The following is a 24,608-nucleotide window of genomic DNA, read 5'->3' on the forward strand; positions in this document are numbered from 1 at the left end:
GCGGGCGGGGGGGCAGGGGCGGGGCCAGCGGCGCAAGCGCGGCACCGGCGGCCGCGGTCACGCGGGGCGGGCGCAGGCGCGGTGTGGATGCTCGCGCCGCCGCTCGCGCCGCCGCCCGCGGCGCGGCTCCATGGGGAGAACATGGCTCCCTTCCCCGAGGAGGTGGACGTGTTCTCCGCCCCGCACTGGCGCATGAAGCAGCTCGTGGGGCTCTACTGCGACAAGGTAGCGCACGGCACCAGCCCTCACCACGCTGCCCCAGGGCGGGAGGGAGGGCGGGAGGGCAGGCTCGGGGAGTGCGCAGCTGTCAGCTCCCCGGCCCCTTTGGCAACTCGTACCGGGCGCTGTCCGGCCACTCCCGGGGCTGCGGGTGCCGCTTCGCCGCGGTGCCGCGCCGGGCCGGGGCTCCCCTTGCTGCCCTGCCCGGCTGCTCCGAGGGCCGGGTGTCCCGCCCTCCAGCGCCGGGCACCGGCTGAGCCGCCCCGCCGTCCTGGCGCTCTCTGAGCAGGCAGACCCGGCGGTGTTTGTCAGTCAGTCCTGCCAGGCAGGACACTGTGCATGCTGCCCGCTCACGGTCTGTGCTTGCGATTTTATGCACAGCGTTTAACTGGCGAGTGGTTTAGAGGTACCCTAGGTGCGTTCTTTTATTTTAAATATATGCAGTTTTGCCCGTAGACAAAAAATAATTTTTGTTCTGGCGTCAGGGTAGTTAGTAACCAAGACTGGTGTGTCACCTGAAAGGCAAACTTCCCTGCAGCAGCTTTGAGTGCGGTGGGAGGGTTTTGGGCAAATACTTCACAGCCAGCACTCCTACTGAAAGAACTAGTGCCTCCCGTCTTTGGGCTTAAATAGCTGTTGGGAGAACCAGATTGGCTAACACAAGTTTAAAAGAAGGGTGAAGTTACTTGAGAGACAGTATAATAGCTTACTGCTGCCAGCAGGATGGGGGAGTTCATGCTTCCTTCCCGATTTCCACATGCCACCTTGTAGTGGTCTGGTCACAGCAGGCCCTTTCGTGTGAGCCCGTTCCATTTGCTGATCGGGTAAAGAAAACATGAGCTGTTTTTTGGCTAGGTTAGCTTACTGAATGGGCAGAGCAGAGGGTCTAGGGAGAGGAGAACGTGAGACCTTGTGTAGTTTCACTTTGCCTTTTATCTGTGGGTGCATTTGCAGTTAACTTCAAGCCGTGGCGGCAGGAAAACTTATGATGTCTTAACAGAGTGGATTTTACTTGAAGGGAATCAAGCACCTGGGGCTCTTCCTCTGCCGTGACCCCCAGTAACCACATCAGCATACTGTTGGTGGTAACCGAACAGATGTTGTTTAAACCTCCAGATACTGTTGTCATTTGGGGTTTGTTCCTGTAGACGTATTTTTTTACTTTTATTGAGCCTTCCACAAAGTTTTGACCAAATTTACCACAACTGATAAAATTGCCTGGGCGGGAATGATTGTTTTTCCTAAAAATTTTTGATCTAAACTATCCAGTTTGTAATGATCATCATATTTGATTTTTTGCAGTTTTTATACAGGAATTTGCTTGCTCCCTTTTTCCTTTGAAGAAGTGAATGAAAAGCACTTTTTTCTTAAAGCATTCATTGTTGCATCCTTTAACCCTTTTTCAGAACTTGAGCTCTGTGCCTCGCCTGTGACTTTTATCTTAGAGTAATGCTAGCCTTGTACTAGAAAAACTTCCAGGAAAACTTTCCTACTTGTGTGATCGAGATGCTGTAATTAGGTAAGACTGTAGTTCTGCTTGCATGGCATTTATAATCTCTAAAGCCGTGCTCTTTATAACTTTAGTTTGACCTTGAGGATTCTTTAATTTTGTGAATTCCATTTTACCTGTACACTGTGTAGTTGCTGTCTGTTAGCGTCTGTATTTGCTAAATTCCACCAAATGTTAGTGAGGTTGAAATGGATGCATCCATGCTCTGCTTTTCAGGGCAAGAGTTTTGATGTTACTGATGGATGAAGTGTGTAGGCATTTAAATAATCCTTTGGGGCAGAGAGACAAGGTTTATTTTGTTCTTCCAGGACTTTATGCGAGACAGAACAGTAAACTGGACATTTAAAATGTTTGATGTGTTAGGAAAGTTATCCTACTTTGTTAGCTGTTGCTGTCAGATATCTCACTGTACCTTTGCTGCATTCTTAAATGGTGGTTTTTACCTGTGTTGTACACAGTGCCCTGGACTTGGATAATAAGAGTAACTAAAAGTCTGCTTATTAAGGAAATCCACGATGTTATCAAATTTATCTCCTATTCTGATGATAAGAAGATTCTTTAAGTGCTTAGAGGGTGTCTCCCCTGTAGGCAGTGGAGTGCTACAGCAGGCAGTCTTTATAGCTAAAAAGCTTGTCCTAATGCCTGACGTCATCTTTGCTACAAATAGAGCAGATTCTGTTTTCCTGTCTGTAGTGAACCGTTCTTCGTTTTCAGAACAATCTTGTGCCGATTTGCAGTTGTAGCCTGTCCTCCATCTTGGTTATGTGTTCTCTGTCCCGAGCAAACTGATTCATTCTACTTCATCACATGGGTCATGCTTTCTGTACCCCAGCGTACTTGTTGCTTTTGTCAGGACTAAGCTGCCATTCTCTAACAGTTCAAGCTATCTGACTGCTGCTATTACGACTGCCTGCCTCTCTGGCTCCCATCAGCACTTGAAGTGACTCACAAAGGCTCTAAGCTGGCAGAAAACATTTTTTTTCTGAAGCAGGCTAGTTTTTGTGTTGATGTAGTGCTACCAGCAAGCACTGGTCAGGTCACTACTGAAGCCAGCGTGAGGCAGAGGGGGGACTGTGACAGCCAGCAACTAGATTGACTTAAGCTACTGTGAAACCTCAGCTTAATTATGTCTGTGTTTTCCTGAAATCTGTTGTGCAAAACGGGACAACGCTGGTTTTGAGTAGAGCAGATTTGTTATTCTGCAGTCTTTTTTTAACAGCAGCATACTCACTTTGTGCTTGTCTATAGTCCCATATTTCTCTGAAGACTGATACTCAAATTTCCTTTCATATTTGTCATTAGACTCCTATCCTGTACAAGTATGCACTCGTCCAAGTCAGCATGTTGATGTCCAGTAGAGGCAGTTTCTGTTGTCGCATTATGATTTTGTGTTTCCCACACTCGAGAATGTACCACTTGTGTATTACCAGCTTTCCTGCTTTCCCAGCTGTGGCTGAAAGTGTCGTATCCATCGTGAGGCAGCACAGGTTTCGACTGATCATATATTGAAAATCCCACTGTGGTTTGGCTGGTAGCTGTGGCTTGAGAGCACTGTTTGCAAGTGCTTGAGCTACCCTGCCATTTCCTGCAGCCTGTATTAGTTTTCTGTAAGGCAAAACTATCAAAAATCATGGAGAAATTGTGATCTGTATCATCTTCCTTTTAAGTAGTTTACTTATCTTATCAAAAGGAAATCAGATTCTTTTTTCTAAACAAATCCGTGCTGGCTGATTGTTACTTCTAATAGCTTCAAGATCAGGACTACTGAAGTAGCAGACTCTGGTCTAGATACAGACAGCGATTAAATTTTGGCTGGGCCTTTCCCAGAGACAAGACACCTGGTCTTGCTGTTAGGGATTTCAAACTTCCTGCTCTCTTGTGGAGTTACTGCAGCCAAAGAATGTTTTCAAATCTTTGTGTTATATAATTACCCAGCAAGTTTAGGCTGCATTAGGAAAAATGGTTGCACTCTAAATCCTATAATGCAGTTAGTGATGTTTGATGGCTTGTTCTCACATCCTTCTCTCTGCCTCTCAAAACTAGGGTGAGACTTCATACTGTGACTGAGAGGAGGTAACAACTGGCTGCTGCTGCTGGAAGGGTTAATTGTTGATGATATCCTTTGTGCTTCGCCAGCCCCTTGATGAGCAGCTAGTTCATCTAGGGAACTGAAGCGAAAGATGATTCAGTAAAACTGGCTCACTAAGAGGTCAGACAAGCTCCAGAACCAGGCTGGCAGTATGGGAGGAGGGAACAGGACTAACCACTACAGGAGTAAACAGCTGCCTTAATAGTTCAGCTTTATTGTGAAACCTTTGTGTGTTTGATCAAAAGCATCTAAGGTCCTTCTTCTGTTTGCCTGACTTCAGTCTTCTGTGATCTTAATTTTCTACAAAAGATCTCTGCAGTTATTTCTCATGATTCAGTAATTACTTTGGCTAGTTCTTCCAGGAAATTGGTTCAATTTTGTCATATTCTGCTGACTTGAATACATTGAACTTATATAAATATTTAACTAGTATTTTTCTTTGCTAGCCTACACTTCTGACTCTTTGTTAAAAATTAATTACCCTAAATATTTTTCCTAATTAATTTTCTTACGAAGACTTGAGCAAAGAAGACGTTGAATTTTGCTATTGTCATCTGCCTTTCTTGTTAAATAGTTGACATAAAGTATCCCTTCTCTTATAATCTGTTTCCTCTGTCCTAACTTGAAGTCTAAATTCTGTTCTGTTGAATTTACCTGCATTGACAAGTTCTTAGTGGTTTTTTGGTTTTTGGTTGTGGGGATTTTTTTTGTTTGTTTGTTTGTTTGTTTTTGTAGGATTCTTTTCAAAACTTCCATATACCTAAAAAGTTTCTTTTCATAACTTGCCATTCTCTTTAATCTTGGTTGTTTCTCTTCCTTGCAAACTTTGGCTTCCGCTGAAGAGAATGGATTGTTTTCCTGTGTTAAATTTGTGATGTTTTTATATCATCTGTAATAACGATGAACTGTTTAGGAGTGAAAATACTCCTGAATTGAGTTGGCATTATAAAGCATTGGGCAGGGCATTATATGACCACGTTATGATCAGACTTTTTGTGGCAGCCAGGGGGACTGAAATCTGAAAAACTAGATAAATTCTCAACTTTATGACTATTTCAAAGTGAAATTTTTTCCCCTGATGCCCTTGAGAACAGAAAATGCCTGTTCTGAGAAGATAAGTGTGTCTCTGTTTATAATCAACAAATGCTGGTAAAGCTTTCATTCTCCTTTTGAAATCCCTCTTCAGTATTTGAGTACACTGCTATTCCTTTTCCACTGTTGCTTCAAATGGGTGTATGTTGATTTAGAAATTCATAGTATTTGGTTATTCCCATAGCATTGAGCACCTTCCTTCACCTATGTTGAGAATGAACAAACACCTACTTTGGATGATTAGTCCCAGTAAGTCTGTAAACTGTAGGCTATGCTATCATTGCAGACAGAAGACGGAAGAAAATTCCTTCCTCGATGGAAGGAAATTAAACCTCCTCATTGGCATCCAGAAATAGGTGAGCAATTTATTGTCCATGTCTCTGTTTCATCAGAGACTCTACCAGTTATCTTTCCATCTTAGCTTCTGGATGCTGAATAGTTCAGTAAATTTTTGTCATGACTATTGGGAAGTGACAGCTTTGAACTATTTTTTTTATGAAGAAGAATATTTTGAAGATGAATCTGGAAGTGGCAATGCGTTTTAAATATCTACATTTTAAAATAAATGCATTTTAACTAAAGTGTCAGAGGAGGTCTGAAATGGGGGATAACAGTGGTAAAACTTGTTTGGAGTTTAAGTGAAGCTCTTCAAACCTACAGGGCGATTTCACTCCGTTTATCAGGACGCTTTTAGTTCTTGTTGCCACCTCAAACCTCATAATTTCTTCAATGTAACAAAACACCTATTTTGTCTTACCTGTCAGATGCTTCCCTTTTGTATCTTTTTTGCCTTCCTAAGAAGAACCTGAGGGTATTTTCTTATGCCAGACATAGTAGCAGTTTTATTTCCCAGTATTTACCTATCAGCTATTTTGCCCTTGAATTGTAGGAAAAAAGTTTTCTTTTCACCTTTTGGGTATCACTCTGATCTTTTGTCCTCTCTCCCAGCCTGTTCTGGAGAGCAGTAACAACCCACCTTTGCCCTTCTCTGCTTTAAGCAACAATGATTTATTGTCTCATATTCTGTGGCACAAAAAAAAAAAAAAGAAACTGATTTCATGTAAAAATCCAGACACTGTAATTAGTGTGTATCAGTCTTAGTACAGGTTTTATGCAGCTATCCTAGAATATACTTTAACTGATTAAATAGTGTAAGTTGTAATTCTTGAGAGACTTGGCTTCTTGCTTTTGCAGTTAGTGCCAAGATGAATTAAGCTGGAGAGGGGAATTTTTCCAGTGCCCTCCTTTTGATTGTGTTAGGAAATTGCAGTGAGACTGGTGCAGAGGGACAAAGGCATTTTTACTGTGGTTGTAGTTTGTGTGTTTGTGCAGTGGGAGAGTGGGGAGGAGCCTTGAGACTGCTGTTATTTCACTCATGGGACTTCAGGTATGCCCTGACAGAAGGACAGAAGACCAGGTCTTTCTGGGAACCCGTAGCCTTGAGGATATAAGACAGGAAAGAAGTCTTCTACGGCATCTAGAATGATGTGACACAGCTAACTAACAGCATCATTGCAGGTGTTCATCATGCTTTCATTCAAGGCCCTTGTAGTTCATATCCTTACTAGATTTTTCTTTAATTATTTTTTTAAATGTTTTTAAATTATTTTTTTTAAATGTTTTTAAATTATTTTTTTAAATGTTTTTAAATTATTTTTTTTAAATGTTTTTAAATTATTTTTTTTAAATGTTTTTAAATTATGTCTGCAGACCTGGTAACAGCCTGTGTCCCTCCCTCCCTGGTAAACCTCTGCTTGTGGAAACCGCATGGTGGAGTAGGCTTAGGTGATTTTACCAGTGCTTCCTGAGTTGTGCTTTTCCTGTGGTCCCCAGGGGGATCTGACACTCGCAGCAATTGCATCACTGAAAATCTTGGTGCAGTCAGTCCCATATTGTTATTTATATCTCTTTGTGAAAAGCTCTTCATGATTCAAAAATGGATCTACGGACATTCATTAGATAAAATTGACGTGTATGTAGTGCAAGATACTGATGTGAAAGACACCAATAAAAATGGAAATGAAAAAATGGAAAATAAAAATGGAGATACCTGTAGGGTTTTTCACATCCATTGTACTCTTATGCTTGGCATTTGTCAGCTTGACCTTAGCCTTTCAAAATAGAGAGAGTACAAGATTTTACCTTCTGTGTTGCCAATGCTCTTTGAAAAACAAAATAATTTTGTGTGCCTGAATCTTTGAGTTAATACAGTGTTTGTTGTTTGGTTTTGGTTTGGGTTTTTTGGGGTTTTTTTTGAGATGCTATTTCAAGGTTTTAGTTATGCTGCAAAACAACTGACAAGATTACACAGAGGACAGGATTGTATAGGGAAGACAGCGATGGACAGAAGGGCACTTGAAAGTTCTGAATTTCTTGTTGAGTTCTGCCAGATTCAGTCCTACCTGCCTAATTAATTACTATTATTTTGAGTTGACCCACAGCCAAGAAAAGCACCCAGGGTAGAAAACTGTATTTCTCCTCTGATTTAAGGCTTCAAACATATGAACAGCTGGAGCATGAAGCAGCCAATTTTCTTACTGTTCACCTCATATACCTCTACATAGAGTAAGCCAAGGAGAGGTGACACTGGGACAGTCATCTTCTTTGCTAGGCTATCTCTGCACCCTAGTTCTTCCTTGGGGACCATGTAAACCGAACTTCTTGTGGATTCCTAAAAGACATTGCCTATAGTTGGGTGTTACTAGTGCACTGACCAGGTGAAAAAAATAAATCTGCAAAAAGGCACAACATTTTACTGGATCAGTACAACACATGGGTTTGTCTTGCAGCTGCATGATTGCTAGCACACACTCCAGGAAAGCAGCAGGAATGTACAGCTAGAAGCAGGGGCAGGGCTGCTGCTTCTGTGTTTCCTCCTCCACCCCCACACACTAATTTTCAGCAGATTAAGTATAACATGAAACCACATGCTCTTGGTATTGACACAGGCACACCTTGTTGTGGTCTTTGTTCCTCCATTTTCTTGTGCATAAAATTGAGGTAATATCTCTGCAGAGTCCAGATTTCTGTCCTTTGACTTTTAATGCTGTTGCATATGTGAAGTGATAATACCTAAAAATGTAAGAGTGAAAAAGTTGTAGCTGAACTAGTAATGCTGCTTCTTTTTTCCTGGTCCTGTTCTAAAAATAACTTTTTTCATAGAATCATAGAATAGAATCATCAAATATGCTGAATTGGAAGGGACCCATGAGGAACATCGAGTCCAGCTCTTGGCCCTACCCAGGCACCACAAGAATTACAACATGTGCCTGAGAGCGTTGTTCAGAAACGTCTTGAACTCAGACAGATTTGGTGCTGTGACCACTTCCCTGGGGAGCCTGTTCCAGTGCCCAACCACCTTCTGAGTGAAAAACTTTTTCTGATATTTATCCTAATATCTTTTTTCTTTTAACCAAAATGATTTGATGGCTCCAAAATGAAAAAGATTTTACTGTTTTTTAAATTAGTTTTAAATCTGCTGAGTTAACTAGTGGTAGAAATCTAGTCTACGTTGATCATCAGACATATTGTGTCTTTTATTTCACATCCAGTGACTATCAACTGGTTGTGTAAGTCTTAATGTGGTTACACATAGAAAGCGGAATATATAGGAATTTGACCTGTCAAAAATGTTACTTGTGATGATACATGAAAAAGAACAACAATTGATCAAGAAGATCAGGAAGAAAAAATATTTTCAATTTTTTTTAGATTCCAGACTGAATTTTTAGCGTTAGCGATTGTTCAGAATTTGCAGGTGCTGGTGGTGAAAACCTTCATTTGAAATAAAGCTGTTTGTGAATTTGTAGCCACGTTAAACTTTTTAACCTTGAGTAGTTATTCCATTTTAAATTTGTGAAATCTCTGAGGAGAGTGGAAAAATCAATTTTCCCTTTCCTGTTCTTTTCCTCATAATTTTGTTGTTTTTCAGCTTGTAGTTGGGAATAGAGGGATACTGGGAAAGTTAGAACACGCTATAGACTTTGCTTACTGCTGTGCAAGTCTGATAAGAGCAGCTTACTTTTTCTTTAGTCCTGTTTGCTGATTTCTCCTTCAGTCAGTTCATAATATGCTTGGATATTTTTAAGGAAGGAGCAAACCTTTTTCACTCATTGAATATATTTTTGGCATAGTTATTAGGAAAAAAACTGTTTCAGTTTACTCACTGTAAGCTAACATTACTGGAAAATTTTCTTCTTCTAAGATGACATTTTTCCATATTGGCACATGTGTAAAACATTCCCAGAAACCAAGTAAATACTGGGTTTTATTTGGTGATTTAATTAGCAGTCTTGAGCTTCCCTATTTATTCACAGCATCGTGGGTGTAGAAATATCTCTGTCTCCGTTGGACAGAAAGTTTCATTTTTTTAATTAAATCACTAAAGCCACAAAGGAGATGCAGGAGTTGAATGTAGAGTTTCTTTCAGTTGAGTGTTGTGAACATGAAACACTGTATAAATAACAATTACTGTTAGTATTGCCAGTATTGGTATCTTGTTCTTGAAGCACAAAAATTTAGTATCTTAGAGTATGGAAAGATGTGTGTTTGCTACAACTCTGTACATTCATCTTGAGCATGTTAATGGCTCTGTTGTAGTCCAGTGACTTGGACACTCACCTAAAACTGGCATATGATTGTCTGAGCTACAAAGAGTTTTCAAGCGTAGCTATGCTTTAGTTGCATCATTTATTTTATTTTATTAAGGATTTAATAAAAAAGTTAATACTGAATTTAAAAGCCCCTGGCTACTTCTAGACTATTCTTGCATCAGCCAAAGGTCTCTGAAGTGTTTAAAACAGACTTTGCAATGCAAAGGGCTGAATGTTGTTTGGCCAGTTGCTCGTGCTGTTAGGATTATGAACAATTCTTAAATTTCAGGAGTCACCAGAACTGTTGCTCTTGTCGTACTGCTCCTCAATTACAGTTTGCATTCCAAACATAAAACAAGTAGCGCTGTAATGTTCAGCTGTTTAAATGTAATGTCTTCAAAAGCCCAAAAAACTCCCAGGTATCTGTAACACCTGTGGCTCTGATCATTGGTTTAGTGTGGTGTATTTTAAGGCTGTTCAGGGCTCCCATGCACTGGGCTTTATATTTTTGATGAGTCAACAAATACCCATAGTAGAGTCCATTTCCACCCCCTTGCCATTCTCTGTCTGAGTTCGGGGGGTGGTGGTTTTCTTCTCGCACTGCTAAACTCCTGCACTAGTTTTCCTTGTGGAGAGCTGGTGAAAAGTGGATCTCAGAATGGAGCAGCTGCTGTCTGTTAATAGTCTTGGTCCCCCATCATAAGACTTCATCAGCCTGGTAATTAAATTACAGGTCTGACCGAGTGACTTTGTTGCTAGGCTACCTGTCCTCTGAAAAGCCAGTTCTCAGCTTTGGCTGGCCTTTTTAATACAATGGTTTCTGATTCAAGTATAGTCATTAAACTTCAATATCTTCTCCATAGTTCCTCATCAATTGGATATCTGCTGGAAGCCTCAGTAGCAGAGGTGAATATACAAGTGTTTCATGTTACAGTGACTTCTATAACAATACATTTGTAACAGATGTTCTTAAATTGCATGCACAAAGGGATTCTTAATTTATTTCAGATTTGTGGATAATAAGGTAGGTTCAGCAGAAAATTTTGAGTCTTAAAAAGACTTTGAGTCAGGAAGATGAGAAGGTATTTTTTTATCAGGACCAATTTTATGAATTAACTTTTTTTTAAAGCCAACCACAAAATACAGTAGATTTGTGTAACCTTCCTGTTATCCACTACAGTCTTGTTTACATTTTAAGTCAATCAAAATGCCAAGCATTTGGGAGCAAATGGGATTCTTGGGTGGAAAAGGGTCTTTGGGGTGCTGTGGATCCTTATGGGTAGAATGAACTATTTTGACACAGTCCTTAATCAAAAGAAATGCTACATGAGAAAACACACTGCTTTATTGAGGTCTGATTCACAAATGGTGGGAGGTGAGGAGGCTGTCCTGGAGAGTTGCTTCTGTGCCCATCTCCTGTGCTTGCTCAGGCTTCTGCTTTTCAGCATGGAAAGTCGAGCCTTCAGTTTGTCTGGTACCACTGCTCTGTGTATTGTGTTCTCTGAGCTTAGTATAGGATAGAAATGTCTTTGGAGCCAAGATCTTTTCCTGTTAGTGATATGAGCATAACAACGTGCGCCTCAAATCCTAACACAGCGTGTTACAAACATCAGTTTTTTTCTGACCCGCCAGTAGTTGGTCTATTGGGGAAAAAAAACAACAAAAAACCCTCTTAATTGTGCATTATTTTCTTTCTCTTCTGAAGCTAAGTAAATTTGTTTTTCCATAACGAGTCATTTTGCTCATATGTACAGCATGTAATGTACAGTATGTACAGCTGACTTGGAGTTGCATAAGAGCTTGGCAGGTGTCCAGTGTGTTTCAGTTGCATTGCTGGTGGTTGCCAGGAAGTGGCAATGCAATGTCACAATGAGTAAGTACATTTAGGGTTTTTTAAATGAAAAAAAGTTTTACATATCTCAGTTTGTATTTTTTGTGATGTAAGTACTGTGTATGAACATGTATCTCTCAGATGCCCATTTCTTGTTAAACCTTGAGATTCCAAACTAAGGCACTGCTGACTATTCCAGTGGCTTGTTTTGTGAATTAAATTAAAAACTTTTTACTTTTAGAATGCTTTCTCTTGTATACTGCTGTGGGCTATGATTCTTGAAGCTGGACATGGATTAAAATGTAAGAATGGAAGAAACCCAGTTTTTCTAAAGTCACCAGAGGAAAATGCAGTTTGAAAATGTATTGCTGCCAATGGTGACTGTAGACATGTAAAAATAGCACTACTGTGTTACCTAGAACTTTGTACAGTCTTGATTTGTTGGTTTTTGGTCCATGGGAAACTTTCAACAGTTAGTGTAGTTTGTATTTGGTGGTAGGACTCAATGTTCCTTGTAGATAATACATCCCTAAAGGTAGACACAGGGATTTGTTAATGGCTTCTTGGTACAGACTAAAATGCAGATCTGGGAGAGGGGCTCAGACTTTCAGTAACCTGCTGGGCTGAGGAAATTGCATTGATTTCTGCCCGGAAATCTTTCTACATTTGTTTACCTCAGTGTTTCACAAGATTGGCTTATGTTGCTTAAATACAACTTTGATTTTACTGACTTCTGTTTATGTAAAAAACTGAAGGTGTTCAGCTTTTATAAGTAATGAAAGCAGCAAATCACTGGAGCTAATAACTGTTCTAAGGATTTAACTTGAGTTTGACATGATTTTCGTTGGTTTTTAATGAGTTTTTCTTTCTTCCAGCTTTCCAAGACCAACTTCTCCAACAACAATGATTTTCGGGCTCTGCTGCAGTCTCTTTATGCCACATTCAAGGAGTTTAAAATGCATGAGCAGATTGAAAATGAGTGTATCATTGGTTTGCTTCAGCAGCGCAGCCGGACAGTGTACAATGTGCACTCGGACAACAAACTCTCAGAGATGCTTAGCCTCTTTGAGAAAGGGTTAAAGAATGTGAAGGTAAGTAGACTAGGAGAAGGATTTGTGCTCTAAGGGAATCATGCTGTAATTACATATTAGTTTGCCTCAATTCTTAATGTTCTCAACAACTAAACTAAGGAGGAAGAAGAAACATTTATAGTTTCTTGATACTTCCCAGTCTGAAACACAAACTCTTCTGCCATTCATCACAATTACTAAATCTCTAGTAAAAACTCTTTTCAGAGATGTATTTTGTGACAGATAGCCATCACTGCATAATTGGAGGTGTTTTGGAGAGACAATGTGGAAATTCAAATATAAAGACTGCTCTGCTAACTGGTCAAAAAAATTTCTGGCTATAGAAATAATGTTTTTTATTAGTTTGTTAGGAAACCCCAAGTATCCTTTTTTTTGTGGTACATAGTGTTGTATTATTGTCACAAATAGAGATGATTCCCAGACTTATAAAAAAAGCAGCATTGTTTGTTCTGTGAGTCATGTACTCCTTCCAGTAATTTCTAGCTCAGTAATGCTGTTAATGTGCCAGTCCTCTAAAACCTCTAAATATTATTTCTCCAGCTGACTTTTTTGACAGTGACTGAAAGTTAAGCTCTTCTCCAGTAGAATCCTACTTTAATTCTACCATGTCTTTCCCCTGGGATACCCAGCTCAGCAGCCCCTTCCTGTACTGTAAGAACTGTAGTCTCCAGTAGTAATTTAAGATCTCATTTTACATTTCTAGTATGTGTGGTCTGAATTTTCAGTAAGGTAAATACTAAATATGCAGTTGATTGATTTCATTTTCCCATCTAAGATTTATCTTGTTTCCATTAATGAATCAAAAAATGAAGGAAAGGGAAAGAGAAGGGAAATTTAACGCTTGGCTTTGTGTTACGCCTTCTCTAATAGGATGCAAGTTACTTGACTTCTTAAGTGTGCAAAATCAGATTTCTTATATGTGAACTATTCAACTATTTTTAGGGTGTGATTAGTTCAATTTAAACTGATGACTTAAGCTTTTCTCTGTAATAGTCAGGGTTCTTGATGTTGTAGAAGTTTGAAAAGAAAAACTTACAGCATTTACTGTAAAAGTTACAAGGAACTTCAATATGTTGCAATTACTGGGCAGACTTCAGAGCCAGCTTCTTATTACTGGCACAGAGAACAAGCTAACAAACTGATAGATGAGGTTGGTCTAACTTAAGTGTTTAAAAATCAGTTACTTTATTTAAGAGTTCTTTCAGTTTCCAAAGTAAATATCTATACATGTCTGACTATAAATTCCAATTATAGTTTGGAAGGTAGAATTTTAGAATAACTAGTGTAAAATGTATTCAGTTAAAAGGTGAAGTGGAACTTCATCCTAAAATGTGTCCCAGAATAGTTCTTATGCAAATACTTAAATTAGTCAGTTACTACTTTGAACTTTGTGTGAGACTGTGAGATTGGCATATTTCAGTCTTTACTGTGAAGTAAAAATGGGATTAGACAAATGAATCCATATATGCTAACAAAATAAATTGGAACCAGGCAGGAAGGGAATACTTTGCTCTGCCTATTAAGGGGCCAGTACGGACTGTCAGCTTCATAAGCAAACACATTCTTAACATGAAATAAAGCAAACATGCTGCATGCACGGGGAAGGCATAATGGGCTTTCCTTGGAAACTAGTTTATTTGACAGTTCAGTCCTTCAATGGATGAGATTGGACAATCATTAAATCTTTGCTTTCTTCTCAGAATGAATATGAGCAGCTAAACTATGCGAAACAGCTGAAGGAGAGGTTGGAAGCCTTTACCAGGGATTTCCTTCCTCATATGAAAGAGGAAGAGGAGGTAGGTAAAAATTTTCCTCAGATTTGGTGATCTTCTTTGGGATTTGGAATGACTGAATAGAGACAAAGGGCTTAGAGGTTCTTTTTTTTCAATTCTCTGTTTTTGTTGCTATGCTAATTTGCATTTAGGACTATGGTGTCATTGTAAGTTCCCTGACTGGAAAGTGACACATTCTGAAACCATGAATGTGTTGAAAGTTCATGATGAAATCCTGATTGTTTAAAAAACTGATAACAGAAGTCCACTGGGGCTGGGATTTGTTTGCAGCAAGTAGTTATTTAAAGGGATGTGTAGCAAAACTTGATTGAAAAAAGAGAGGTCCTGTAAACCAGTGCTTCATGACTCAAATTGGCACTCCCAAACAGCCTCTGACCTATATTTGAAACACAGACTAGTATTGCCAGTCTGATGATTTATGGGTATCCAAAAACTGGGAAGCATCTTCTTCCAAAGTCTGTCCAAGGGAAGTCTTTTCTCATGTTTTTCTTCCTTGCTGCTTTGCCTTCCGAGTGAGTACTCAGTAAGTTACATAGGTTGAGCAGCTTTAATCACTTCCCTTTTCTGGTGGGGAAAACAAATGAACAGCTTGTCTAATACTGTGCAGTTATCTGTTGGCAAGCAAAGGGTTGGAATCCAGAACTTCCGTGGTCCTGTCCTTAGCTTCACTTAATGCATGACATGTTTTACTTTGAGAGAATTGAAGTTGGACATTTTGTGTTGCTAGGTCTGTGTAATGTTATGTCTGTCAGCACCATATTTTTTTTCCCTTTTTCCTTTGCTTTAGGTTTTTCAGCCAATGTTGATGGAATACTTTACTTATGAAGAACTAAAAGATATTAAGAAGAAAGTAATTGCACAGCACTGCTCACAGAAAGAGGCTGCAGAATTCAGAGGGTTTAGTAAGTGGAATCAAGCAGAAGAGCTTCAGAAGGTCTTCAAGTATTCTGTGGACGAGAAGGCAGATCAAGGTGAAACATCTAATTAAAGTAATTTTCAAACTGCAGTTTTTATCTAAAAAAACCACACCCATGACATAGCTAAAGTTATGTATGGGTACATAGAATAGTTCTTATATGGGCATTTCTTCACACCAGTTTTGAAACTTCAGGAACTTTACTGTTTGATACAGGCTTCTTGGCAGGTTGTTGTGTAGATAGTACTTCACTGTTTATCTGTTCTCTGCCTTCTTATGCTCCCTTCCCTCCCATACTAATATTTGGTACAATAAACAGACAGAAATTATAATTAGCTTCTAATTTTACGCTTCCATTGAAATTATATTTTCTATTTGCAGACCCTGCATTTCATTCCTGGAGTTCAGGATAGCTTTGTAAGCTTTTCTGTTGATGGTTTAATAACGCAGAATTGTTAGCCAAGTAACAATATTTCAAATTAAAAACAACTCACCTTCCCAACTCCATTACCTAACTTCCCTGGGCCTCTCAGGAATCATTAAGAAACTGGAGTAATGCAAGGGAATGAATCTGTGAAACGTGTGAATAGGTCAGATGAAATGTGTGTTCTGAAAGTGGGTATTTATTTTGCATTCATCTCTAACTACCTTTTCTGATGAAACTTAGAGTAAATGGATAATTACCAAAGTACACTTCAGGCTTGTTTAATGACTGCTGAATCAGTCTAAGTTGTCGATATTTACAGTTTTTGCTCTTAACAAAGAAGAGTTAATGCCCCAAAGAAGGGGAATTAGTGTACCAAAAGTGTAATACTGAGATGTGAGACTGGTAAGTAGAGCAAGCTGTCATGAACTGTGTGTGGTGTTGATAAGATGTGCTGTTCTCTTTAGAAAAAATGTGAAAAATTACTCTGTAATGAGATTTTTTTAATGAAACTTGACTTCTGTGAACTACTCAACTGGTCATTTTCTGCCCTCCAGGTGAAGCCTTCAGAAAAGATCATGGTCCATTCTGTGAAATACTGTTGAGTCTTAACAGATGAATGTGACAGAAGTAGCCCTATGGCATTACTTGCTGTTAAGTCTAGCTGGAATAGTGGTTTTGAGAGAGTAGTAATTCTGCAAAGGTTGTGTTTTAGAGGAGAGTATGTCTCTTGCATTCATTTTTTTAAAAAGGGAAGAAAATAACACAGCTTGCATTCTTGTACAGGTTTAAACTGCATTTTCATGCAAAATTCTCTGTAATTTACCTGCAGCAACACACTAGGTGTACAAATAAATATTGATTCACCAAGTGAAACTGTATTTAATTTCCAAAGTAGCAATAGCTTTTTGCGGGATAAAGTTTACATTATGCTCTCTTTTGAAGCTTCTTTGCAAAAAGAAATTTGATGATTTTGAAGTCTTAGGTACTCTAAAAGTAAAACTGTTAATTTTTGAAACTTGCTATTTCTAAGGACTCCTGAAAACTCTTTTAGAAATATTTTTTCTCAAGGAAATTGTCCTGAAACAAAACATTAAAAATCTCTTAAAATGACAAAAAAACTCAGTAACCAAAGCTGTGAATTTGTTACTTTACATAATTTGCAGCTCTCTTTGTACTATGATGATAAGGGAACTATTGGAAATGGTTCCTCCTGCTGTTACTACACTGAAGTAATAATTACAGTGGTCAGAAATAAAATATGAGACAGCTGCAAAGGGTTGAGCATGGACTTCTGTCTGTGTCCTGGTTGAGAGGTTGAGTGCTTTCAGTGGGAGTGGTCCCAGCTGGTAGGTTCCATGTGCTGGTACTGTTTCCTGGGAATGTGGCAAACCAGGTACATGTATCATCTGTGACCGAAGGCATTTTGTTTTTAAAGCATTTAACTTATAGTAGGTACTGCTTTTATCTCCCTGTAGCTGAGTAGCAGCAATTTACTTTTGTCCGGGGCTTTTTCGAACCCTTGGGAGGTCTCGGTTGGAATAAATGAACCCGTTGAGAAAGTGGCAAACAGAAAATTGAGCTATTGTTGCTGTTCAAGGTGTTATTACAGTGAAAACTCTTTAAAGCTAAACTGATACTTATCTTTAACCGAACAATTGATAAAAATTTTTAGACACTCTTTTTTTGATTGTCGTAGTCAAAATGTGAGTTCCACTACTTTTATTTAAAGCTATGAGGCTGTGCATCACTTAACACACACTTTCTATATTTCAGAAACTGAAGTAACAGGGCACACCACAAATATTACTAATCTCCCTCCTGAAGTAATGGTGACCATTTTCAGTTACCTTAACCCCCAAGAGTTATGTCAGTGTAGTCAAGTAAGCACTGAATGGTCACAGTTGGCTAAAACTGGATCTCTCTGGAAACACCTTTACCCTGTTCGCTGGGCCAGAGGTAAGTTAAATTTATTTTTTTTGAAAGCTCATCAATTATCAGCATTTTGCAGTCTATAAGGAGTATTTTAGAATAGGCTGTCACGTACAACGAGCCTGACAGCCGAGCATGTTGGGTGTACCTTTCTGACAAGGATGGTGTCCTGAAACTTGATTAAATGTTAAAAATCCCTAAAACATACTTCCATCTTGTAGAATTTAGAAACTAGAAGTTGTCTTAGTTGTAACTCATGAGTAGATTTTGTATACAAACTGTTGCTTAGTTTTGCTGAGGTTTGTTTGCTTGTATGAATGCTAGCAAGTATATTCACTAATACAACATCTGAATTGTTTAAGAGTCTAAGGAGTTTTGAGTTATAAATACTGCTGTTACACCTCTAGCAGTAAAATGATTTCATTAGGTTACTAGGTAGAAATAGAATACATAACTGTAGAATGGAAGTTTAAAATAAATGGATTTCTGATGTTTCCTCACAATCTAGTCTTACTTTTTATATTCAGACTTAAAGCTGTATGAATGTTATTTTTACTATGTATTCTTTAGATATGTTACTTCAATAAATTCTACTCCAGGAAGGACTTAGTGTTTTTTTATAACTTTTGTTCCTGAAATTCTCCTATTAATTAAAATTTCATATTGAGAAGTTATGACCTTTGGAAAAGTACCCTTTCAAATAGACAAAATACTCTGTATTGCATTGAGGCCAGTTATGAGTCATCAGAGTGTATTTGTAGCTTTATGTCCATATTTATGTCAGTATTAAAGAATCACTGGAGTATGGCACTGCAGGCTTCACAATTGCTGCCATATCTGTATTTCAGTAAAAAGGAGACAATCTGTGCTGTTTAGTAAGTATTTTACTTGCCTTTAAGATTTAAAGAGAGGAAGTTTTTTAGATACATAAAGGCTAAAAACTTCCTTCTGGCCAAACCTTTATGACTTCTAAAATCTGTATAAGGCAGAGAGGAATTAAATAACTTTTTGGTCTGAATTAATTTTTTGTTTGGGTAAATCTTACTGAAGACAATAATTTGGTTCCTGACCTTCAAAAGTAGAGGGGTTTTCGAGTTCAAACTCTTCAATTTTCATTTAAAACCTAGTTTGCTTGATAATTCAGTGCAGCACAAAAAATAAAAAAAATTGGCAGCTGCTTAAAGTGAGTGCTTCTAGACCTGGTTTTGGCACAACAGGAAGCTGGTCTCATGACGTACTGTCTGTACTACTACAGTTGTTTGTGCAGGAGTGCTCTAAATTGTGTGGAAGCTTCTCAAAAGAGATTTACTACCAGAGGGAGGGAAAAAACATAAAAATCTAGTTTTAGGTAGGCTTAGTTGAATTTTTAACTTTTTCCACCTCCTAATACAGAGAGGGCTTCTGAGGCTTTTTATGTAATATAAAGATGGGTTAAACATGACAAACCTTACCAAAACCTTTCCCTTTACAGTTGGTTAATGGTCAATTAGGATTTCACTGTCGTTGTGTTGCTCATGTAAGAAATTTTGTTCTTTTAGACACTACTCAAGAGGAGTTGCTCTTCTTGCTTTAGGAAGAGTGGGGTCCTCTGCTATGAGATAGTAGAATAGGTGGTTTTGTTTTTGAGCATGTCTTTATTGAGGGATGCAGCAAACATGCTTATCCTGGGCCCAACACTGCAATATACCCAAACTAGAAGTAAATTAATGCCTGTGCAGCTACTCTTGGGGAGAAGGGGTGCCCTACCAGCTGATCTTCACATTCATCCAGATGTTCTAAAAAATTATTGTGTAATGATTTGAGTCATATGTGTGTTATAAAACATATGTTAAGGAGCTGTTGTAAGTAGGGTGCTTACAGAATTTGGGTTTCATGATCTTGGAGTTGTCATGTGCAGTGACTAAAACCAGGCTAATAAAATACATTCTGGTTGACTGCATATTATGATATTCCAGAGGAAAATGAAGGTAAGTTCAACCAAGTGTTATACTACAAGCTGATGGGTTAGTTTATATGCCAGAAAGAACTTCAGCACCTAGACAATCCAAATATTCCATGATTGTTTCTGTTATTTTCGTGATCATATTGATCTCTACTAAGCGAATAAGGACAGCAGGCATGTCTCAGAATAGCATAATAGGCTGTGAGTTCTGTGATGGTACTGAAGCTGTTCCAGGAATATTGAAGCTTCAAGATATAGATCAGACAAAGAATTATGTCAAGGTTCAGTGCAGCCTTAGTTGAGATGAATGCAAAATTCATTTATGTCTTCAAGTTAGATCACAGTATACTGAGAAGTAACCATTGCTGTTTTCAGCTGTGATGAGAAATTTTGATTAACTTCTTTTTTCTTCTTTTTTTGGGGTATGGGGGTGAGTAGGTGACTGGTATAGTGGTCCTGCAGCAGATATTGAGACAGAACCTGATGAGGAATGGGTGAAAAACAGAAAAGATGAAAGTCGTGCTTTCCAGGAATGGGATGAAGATGCTGATATAGATGAATCTGGTAGGTAAAATGGATTTTGGTGAATTGTTTTTTTCCCCGAAGATGATGTAGCTGTACGAAATAAATGAGCTGAGTGGGAAAAAAAGGGGAATGGGTGTTGGTGGGAGAGAAGCAGGCAGCTGTTTTTAATGAGTGGAATTAATTTATCTAGGAAAGAGCAAACTTGAGAGTAAGTAAAACAAGAGCTATGGGGATGTGTCTGGAGTTAAGGAAGTAAAAGCTAGGCTTAATCTCTTCAGGAGGTTTGGATGAATCATCTTGCATCCTAATGCATTCTAGGTTTAATTTAAAATTGGTCTTAAGCTGTTATATCACAGGATATGAAATGCCCTATGAATATAGTATTTCTGTAAAAGAACTCTGCCTGAGGCAGCCCTGAGCAATACGTAATCCGTAGTAAATACTTCTTGAAGTCCTTTAATGGTAATTTTCTTTTAAGACTCGTGATGGTCTTACTTGCTGTTGGAGTTAAACTCTTAAGGACTGTTAGAAAGATAAACATCTACTTTTTAAAGATGAGGCTTAAGTAGTCCATTGAGCTAGAATTCAGAAAAAGTTTGATGTAAGATACTTTCTGAAACTTGTGCCTTTTTAAGCTTTCCTTAGTTTTCCAATAACTTGTTGGGTATAAGTTGACAAGGTGAATTCCAAATGACTCCAAGCGTATTTAAATCTTTCTCTTTGGGTTTATTTTGCAGAAGAGGCAGCTGAAGATTCACTTGCCATTAATATAGCACAAATGGAAAAACGTTTACTTCATGGCTTAATTCATCATGTCCTCCCGCAAGTAGGCTCCTCAGTGAAGACGTTGGTATTGGCCTACAGTTCTGCAGTGTCCAGCAAAATGGTGTGTAATTTGAAACTGGCATTTAATAATTGACTGTGCAGCCCCTAATTAATAACTGATGTGCTTGAGTTCAAAACGCTTGGCTAGTGAACATGGGTTGCAATTCAAAAGACTGTTAATTTACGTGTTGTCTCTTGATGCTGTGTGCAGCCTTACTGGCTTGTGTCTTTACTGATTATTTTCCTTTCCTTTTTCAGGTTAGACAGATCTTGGAGCTTTGCCCCAACTTGGAATATTTGGATCTCACTCAAACTGATATTTCAGACTCTGTATTTGAAAGGTTAGATAATTGTTGTTTCCTTTAAAAAAAATGAATTGAGGGGTGGGAGAAACATCCAGACATATCTTAGTCTGTTGCCAATACAGAAAGAAACAGAAATCACATTCAGAAATCCCACATAACTGAGAACTAAACCAGAGTAACAAATCAGCGAAACATCAAGTGAAACTTGTCACTTTGTAGTGGCCATTTAAAATGCTCTGTCTTCACTACTGGATGTTTTGTACCAGTCAATGTGTAGCTATCCATAACAATAATTGTGTATTGTTCTAATATTAACAACAATTAACTTGAAATTGTCCATAGATTTTTACGGAGTCTCTCAATTAAGATATTCTCTTGGTCTGATATAGCTGGTAGTGTTTGGAATACTGCTGTTTGAGACACTGATCAAATGGTAGGCAAAGATTTAAGGCTTAGGTGTGGTGACTTCAGATTCCTGAGTTTTACTGAAGCTTGCGGAAATGTCACTGATGTCAGGATGGTGCATGGATGTCGAGCCTGCACCAATGGGTCTTACTGTGGTATTGAGACTCTGGGTATTTTGGTGTTCTGCATTTACATCATGTGGTGCTCTCAAGCTTTATATGTGAACAACACAGAAAATTTTGCCAGCGGATGCTGGTAGCAACACTCTACAGCTTGTACAAGAAGTTTCAGTTGAAATAATAGCTTTATAGAATTTCTGGGGCTCAGAAATCAATCTTTGTGAACCTTTGTCAATATCTAATGAAATTTACCTTACTTGCCACTCCTCATACATCTGTACTTCCAACACTCCAATTTGTAACTCAGAAATGAGTTTGTCTTGCTGTAAATATAAATAATGGCTTATGGAAGGTAAATGATAGGTAACATTACCTACAGATAGGTAAAGATCAGTTAAATCAGCTATATACTTTTTTAGCTAATGTAACAATAATACTGTAGATAAAATTTCTATTTCACTTGGAAAAGATAAGGCTGAAGGAGTGAGGTTTTGTTAACAGGAAAACGTCTAATCTCTATTTAATTATGGAATAATTAGTATTGTACGCAGAATGTGTTTCAGGAATCCATCTAGTCTTCCTGAAAGAAATGGGAAATGACAGGAGGATGATCTGAGTACTCTGATCATTCAATATGTATAAAGAGCGAAGCTTGAGAAACTCAAAATACTAGAAATGACAACTGCTCTGTAATATTCTCTCAGTGACCCCGTCCGGTTCCATCCCCTCTGGTCCATTTTCCCTCTCTCGGGCTCGACTGTCGTGACTGCCTGGGCCGGTTCAAGGGTTGGACTTGATGATCTCAGAGGTCTTTTCCAAACCAGTTGGTTCTATGATTCTATGATTCAGTTCAAAGTATTATCTCAGATGTACTTTTTGGGGGATGGCTGCAAGTGAAATTTGCTAGTTCAGTATTTTCAGCCTTCTGAGAACTTAACTGTGTCTAGTCACTTGGATGTCTCCTGATAGCTTCTGTTGGGTATAATGCAGTTGGAAATTGTTATCCATGTATTCAGTGCTTGCAGTCTGATCTGTTATTAAAAATTTTTTCAGTGGCATATTTGGACTTCTTTTAAGTCTCAATATATGGAGAAGTACAGGTTGTTACTGATTTATGATGATTTCATATTTCTTTAGGCATAATTTTTCTAGGCATGTATACAGCACTTGGAGTATCAAATCTAACCATTCTGGGGTAGTTCCTTTAAAAATTCTGTGAATTAATATAAGTATTTTGCTTGTGAAATGTACTCTTGTATATTTAGCCTTAACAACTATTTCTGAACAAAACCTAAAGAAACCCCAACCACCAACAAACCAAACACTTCTTTTCCTGATTTCAGTTGGTCTTCAGTTGGCTATTGTCAAAATCTACGCCATCTTGATCTGTCTGGATGTGAAAAAATTACAGATGTGGCTATAGAGAGAATTTCCAGAGCACTGGGTATCATATCAACTCATTATACCAGAGGTATTCTGAAAAGCTGCAGAAACAGGAATGCTAAGTCTTCGTGGAAAAACAAAGAGATTACTCTGCAGACCAACCAGAAGTATAATTGTTTGCATGAAATCAGCAATGAAAACCTCATTGAGGGAGGAGGCAGTGAGCAGCATTGGACTAGACCTGACGGCTCAGAAAATTTCAATTCTGCTTATGTGTGGATGCTGGATGCAGATGATTTAGCTGACATTGAAGATGCTGCAGAGTGGAGACACAGAAATGTTGAAGGATTTTGTCTTATGGAACCAACATCCCACATTAATTGTTCTGCATCATGCTACAGTAGAGACATTTATGGGTTAAGGACTAGAGGGTGGCAGCAGCACTGTGCTTCTACTGACTTGATTTACTGCGGTCACTCGTTTTGTTGTGCTGGGACAGCACTAAGAACTATTCGAGCACTTCCAGAGTCCTCTGCACTGTGTAAAAAAACAATAAGGACTAAACAGTCAGAGAAAAAAGACTCTGCATACTCTGGGAGTGAAAAAACAGATGAAGAGACTGCACGAGTTCTTCAGTTTCTCAGTCTGTCAGGATGTTACCAGATCACAGACCGTGCTCTCAGGTGAGGAGACATTTTCAAGCTATTTTGCTGCATTATGTCTTTTTCTGATTTTATTTGTTGGGTCATTATGGGGTGAATCTGCCTGATTTCAGTAGAAACATTTTTATTGAAGAAACTCTGGCAAGTTTTAAGTGGTCTTTGCTTCTTAAAATATTTATGGTACTAGACTCCAGCTTTTTTTTGGAGATTTAAGAACAATAAAATCTTTTAGATCTGTCTTCTGAAGTCAAGTATTTTTGTGAATTTGTTGTTCTAGGCAGTATTAATGCTTATAGATTTGATCTTTAGTAATTTTTTATTAGGAAATTATGTTGATTCACCAATTTTTTCATTATACCTGTCAATACACTAGAAACTTTGTAAAACTGGAGTAATATCTTGTTTACCTGTCTGGATAATGACATATTTTATGGACAGACTGAATTGATCAGACGAGGTCAGTTGTATGAGGTTCAGTAAGACAAAGTGCCAGGGCCTGCACATTCCTAGACAGACTGGGGCGGAGTGGCTGGAAAACTGCCCTGTGGAAAAGCACCTGGGAGTGCTTGTCAACAGTGCCTGAATATGAGTCAGCAGCGTGTTCTGGTGGCCAAGAAGGCCAGTGGCATCCTGCCTCGTGTCAGAAATAGTGTGACCAGCAGGACCAGGGCAGTCATTTTCCCCCTGTACTGGTGAGCCCACACCTTGAGTACTGTGTCCAGTTTTGGGCCCTTTATGACAAGAAAGACACTGGGATGCTGAAGCAAGTCCAGAGAAGGGCAGTGGAGCTGGTAAAGGATCTGGAGCACAAGTCTCATGGAGAGCTGTGGTTGTTTAGCCTGGAGAAAGGAGGCTCAGGGCAACTTTCTCATTCTCTACAGCGCCCTGAAAGAAGGTTGTAGCCAGATGAGACTTGGTCTCTTCTCTCAGGTAGCAAGAGGAACTGACTTCAA

General features: G+C 38.8%; 1 protein-coding gene across 3 annotated transcripts in view; it reads left to right on the forward strand.

Moving 5' to 3' along the window:
- Positions 1-24,608, forward strand: part of FBXL5 (F-box and leucine rich repeat protein 5) — a 37,690-nt gene that overhangs the window by 2,140 nt on the left and 10,942 nt on the right. Inside the window, exons 1-9 of one of the 3 annotated variants that reach the window (XM_051798439.1) lie at positions 52-225; positions 12,209-12,424; positions 14,125-14,220; positions 15,005-15,188; positions 17,334-17,516; positions 19,870-19,995; positions 20,694-20,842; positions 21,040-21,122; positions 22,954-23,676. In XM_051798439.1, coding sequence (XP_051654399.1) covers positions 88-225; positions 12,209-12,424; positions 14,125-14,220; positions 15,005-15,188; positions 17,334-17,516; positions 19,870-19,995; positions 20,694-20,842; positions 21,040-21,122; positions 22,954-23,676 — 1,898 coding nt within the window. In that variant the 5' untranslated portion in view covers positions 52-87. Of the gene's footprint in view, positions 1-51; positions 226-12,208; positions 12,425-14,124; positions 14,221-15,004; positions 15,189-17,333; positions 17,517-19,869; positions 19,996-20,693; positions 20,843-21,039; positions 21,123-22,953; positions 23,677-24,608 lie in introns of those variants that run through there. The other 2 variants (XM_051798438.1, XM_051798440.1) reach the window with 2 other exon arrangements.

Source organism: Manacus candei, unplaced genomic scaffold, assembly GCF_025592945.1.
Source record: "Manacus candei isolate 608988 ecotype Guabito, Panama unplaced genomic scaffold, ASM2559294v1 h1tg000048l, whole genome shotgun sequence".
Taxonomy (NCBI): Eukaryota; Metazoa; Chordata; class Aves; order Passeriformes; family Pipridae; genus Manacus; species Manacus candei.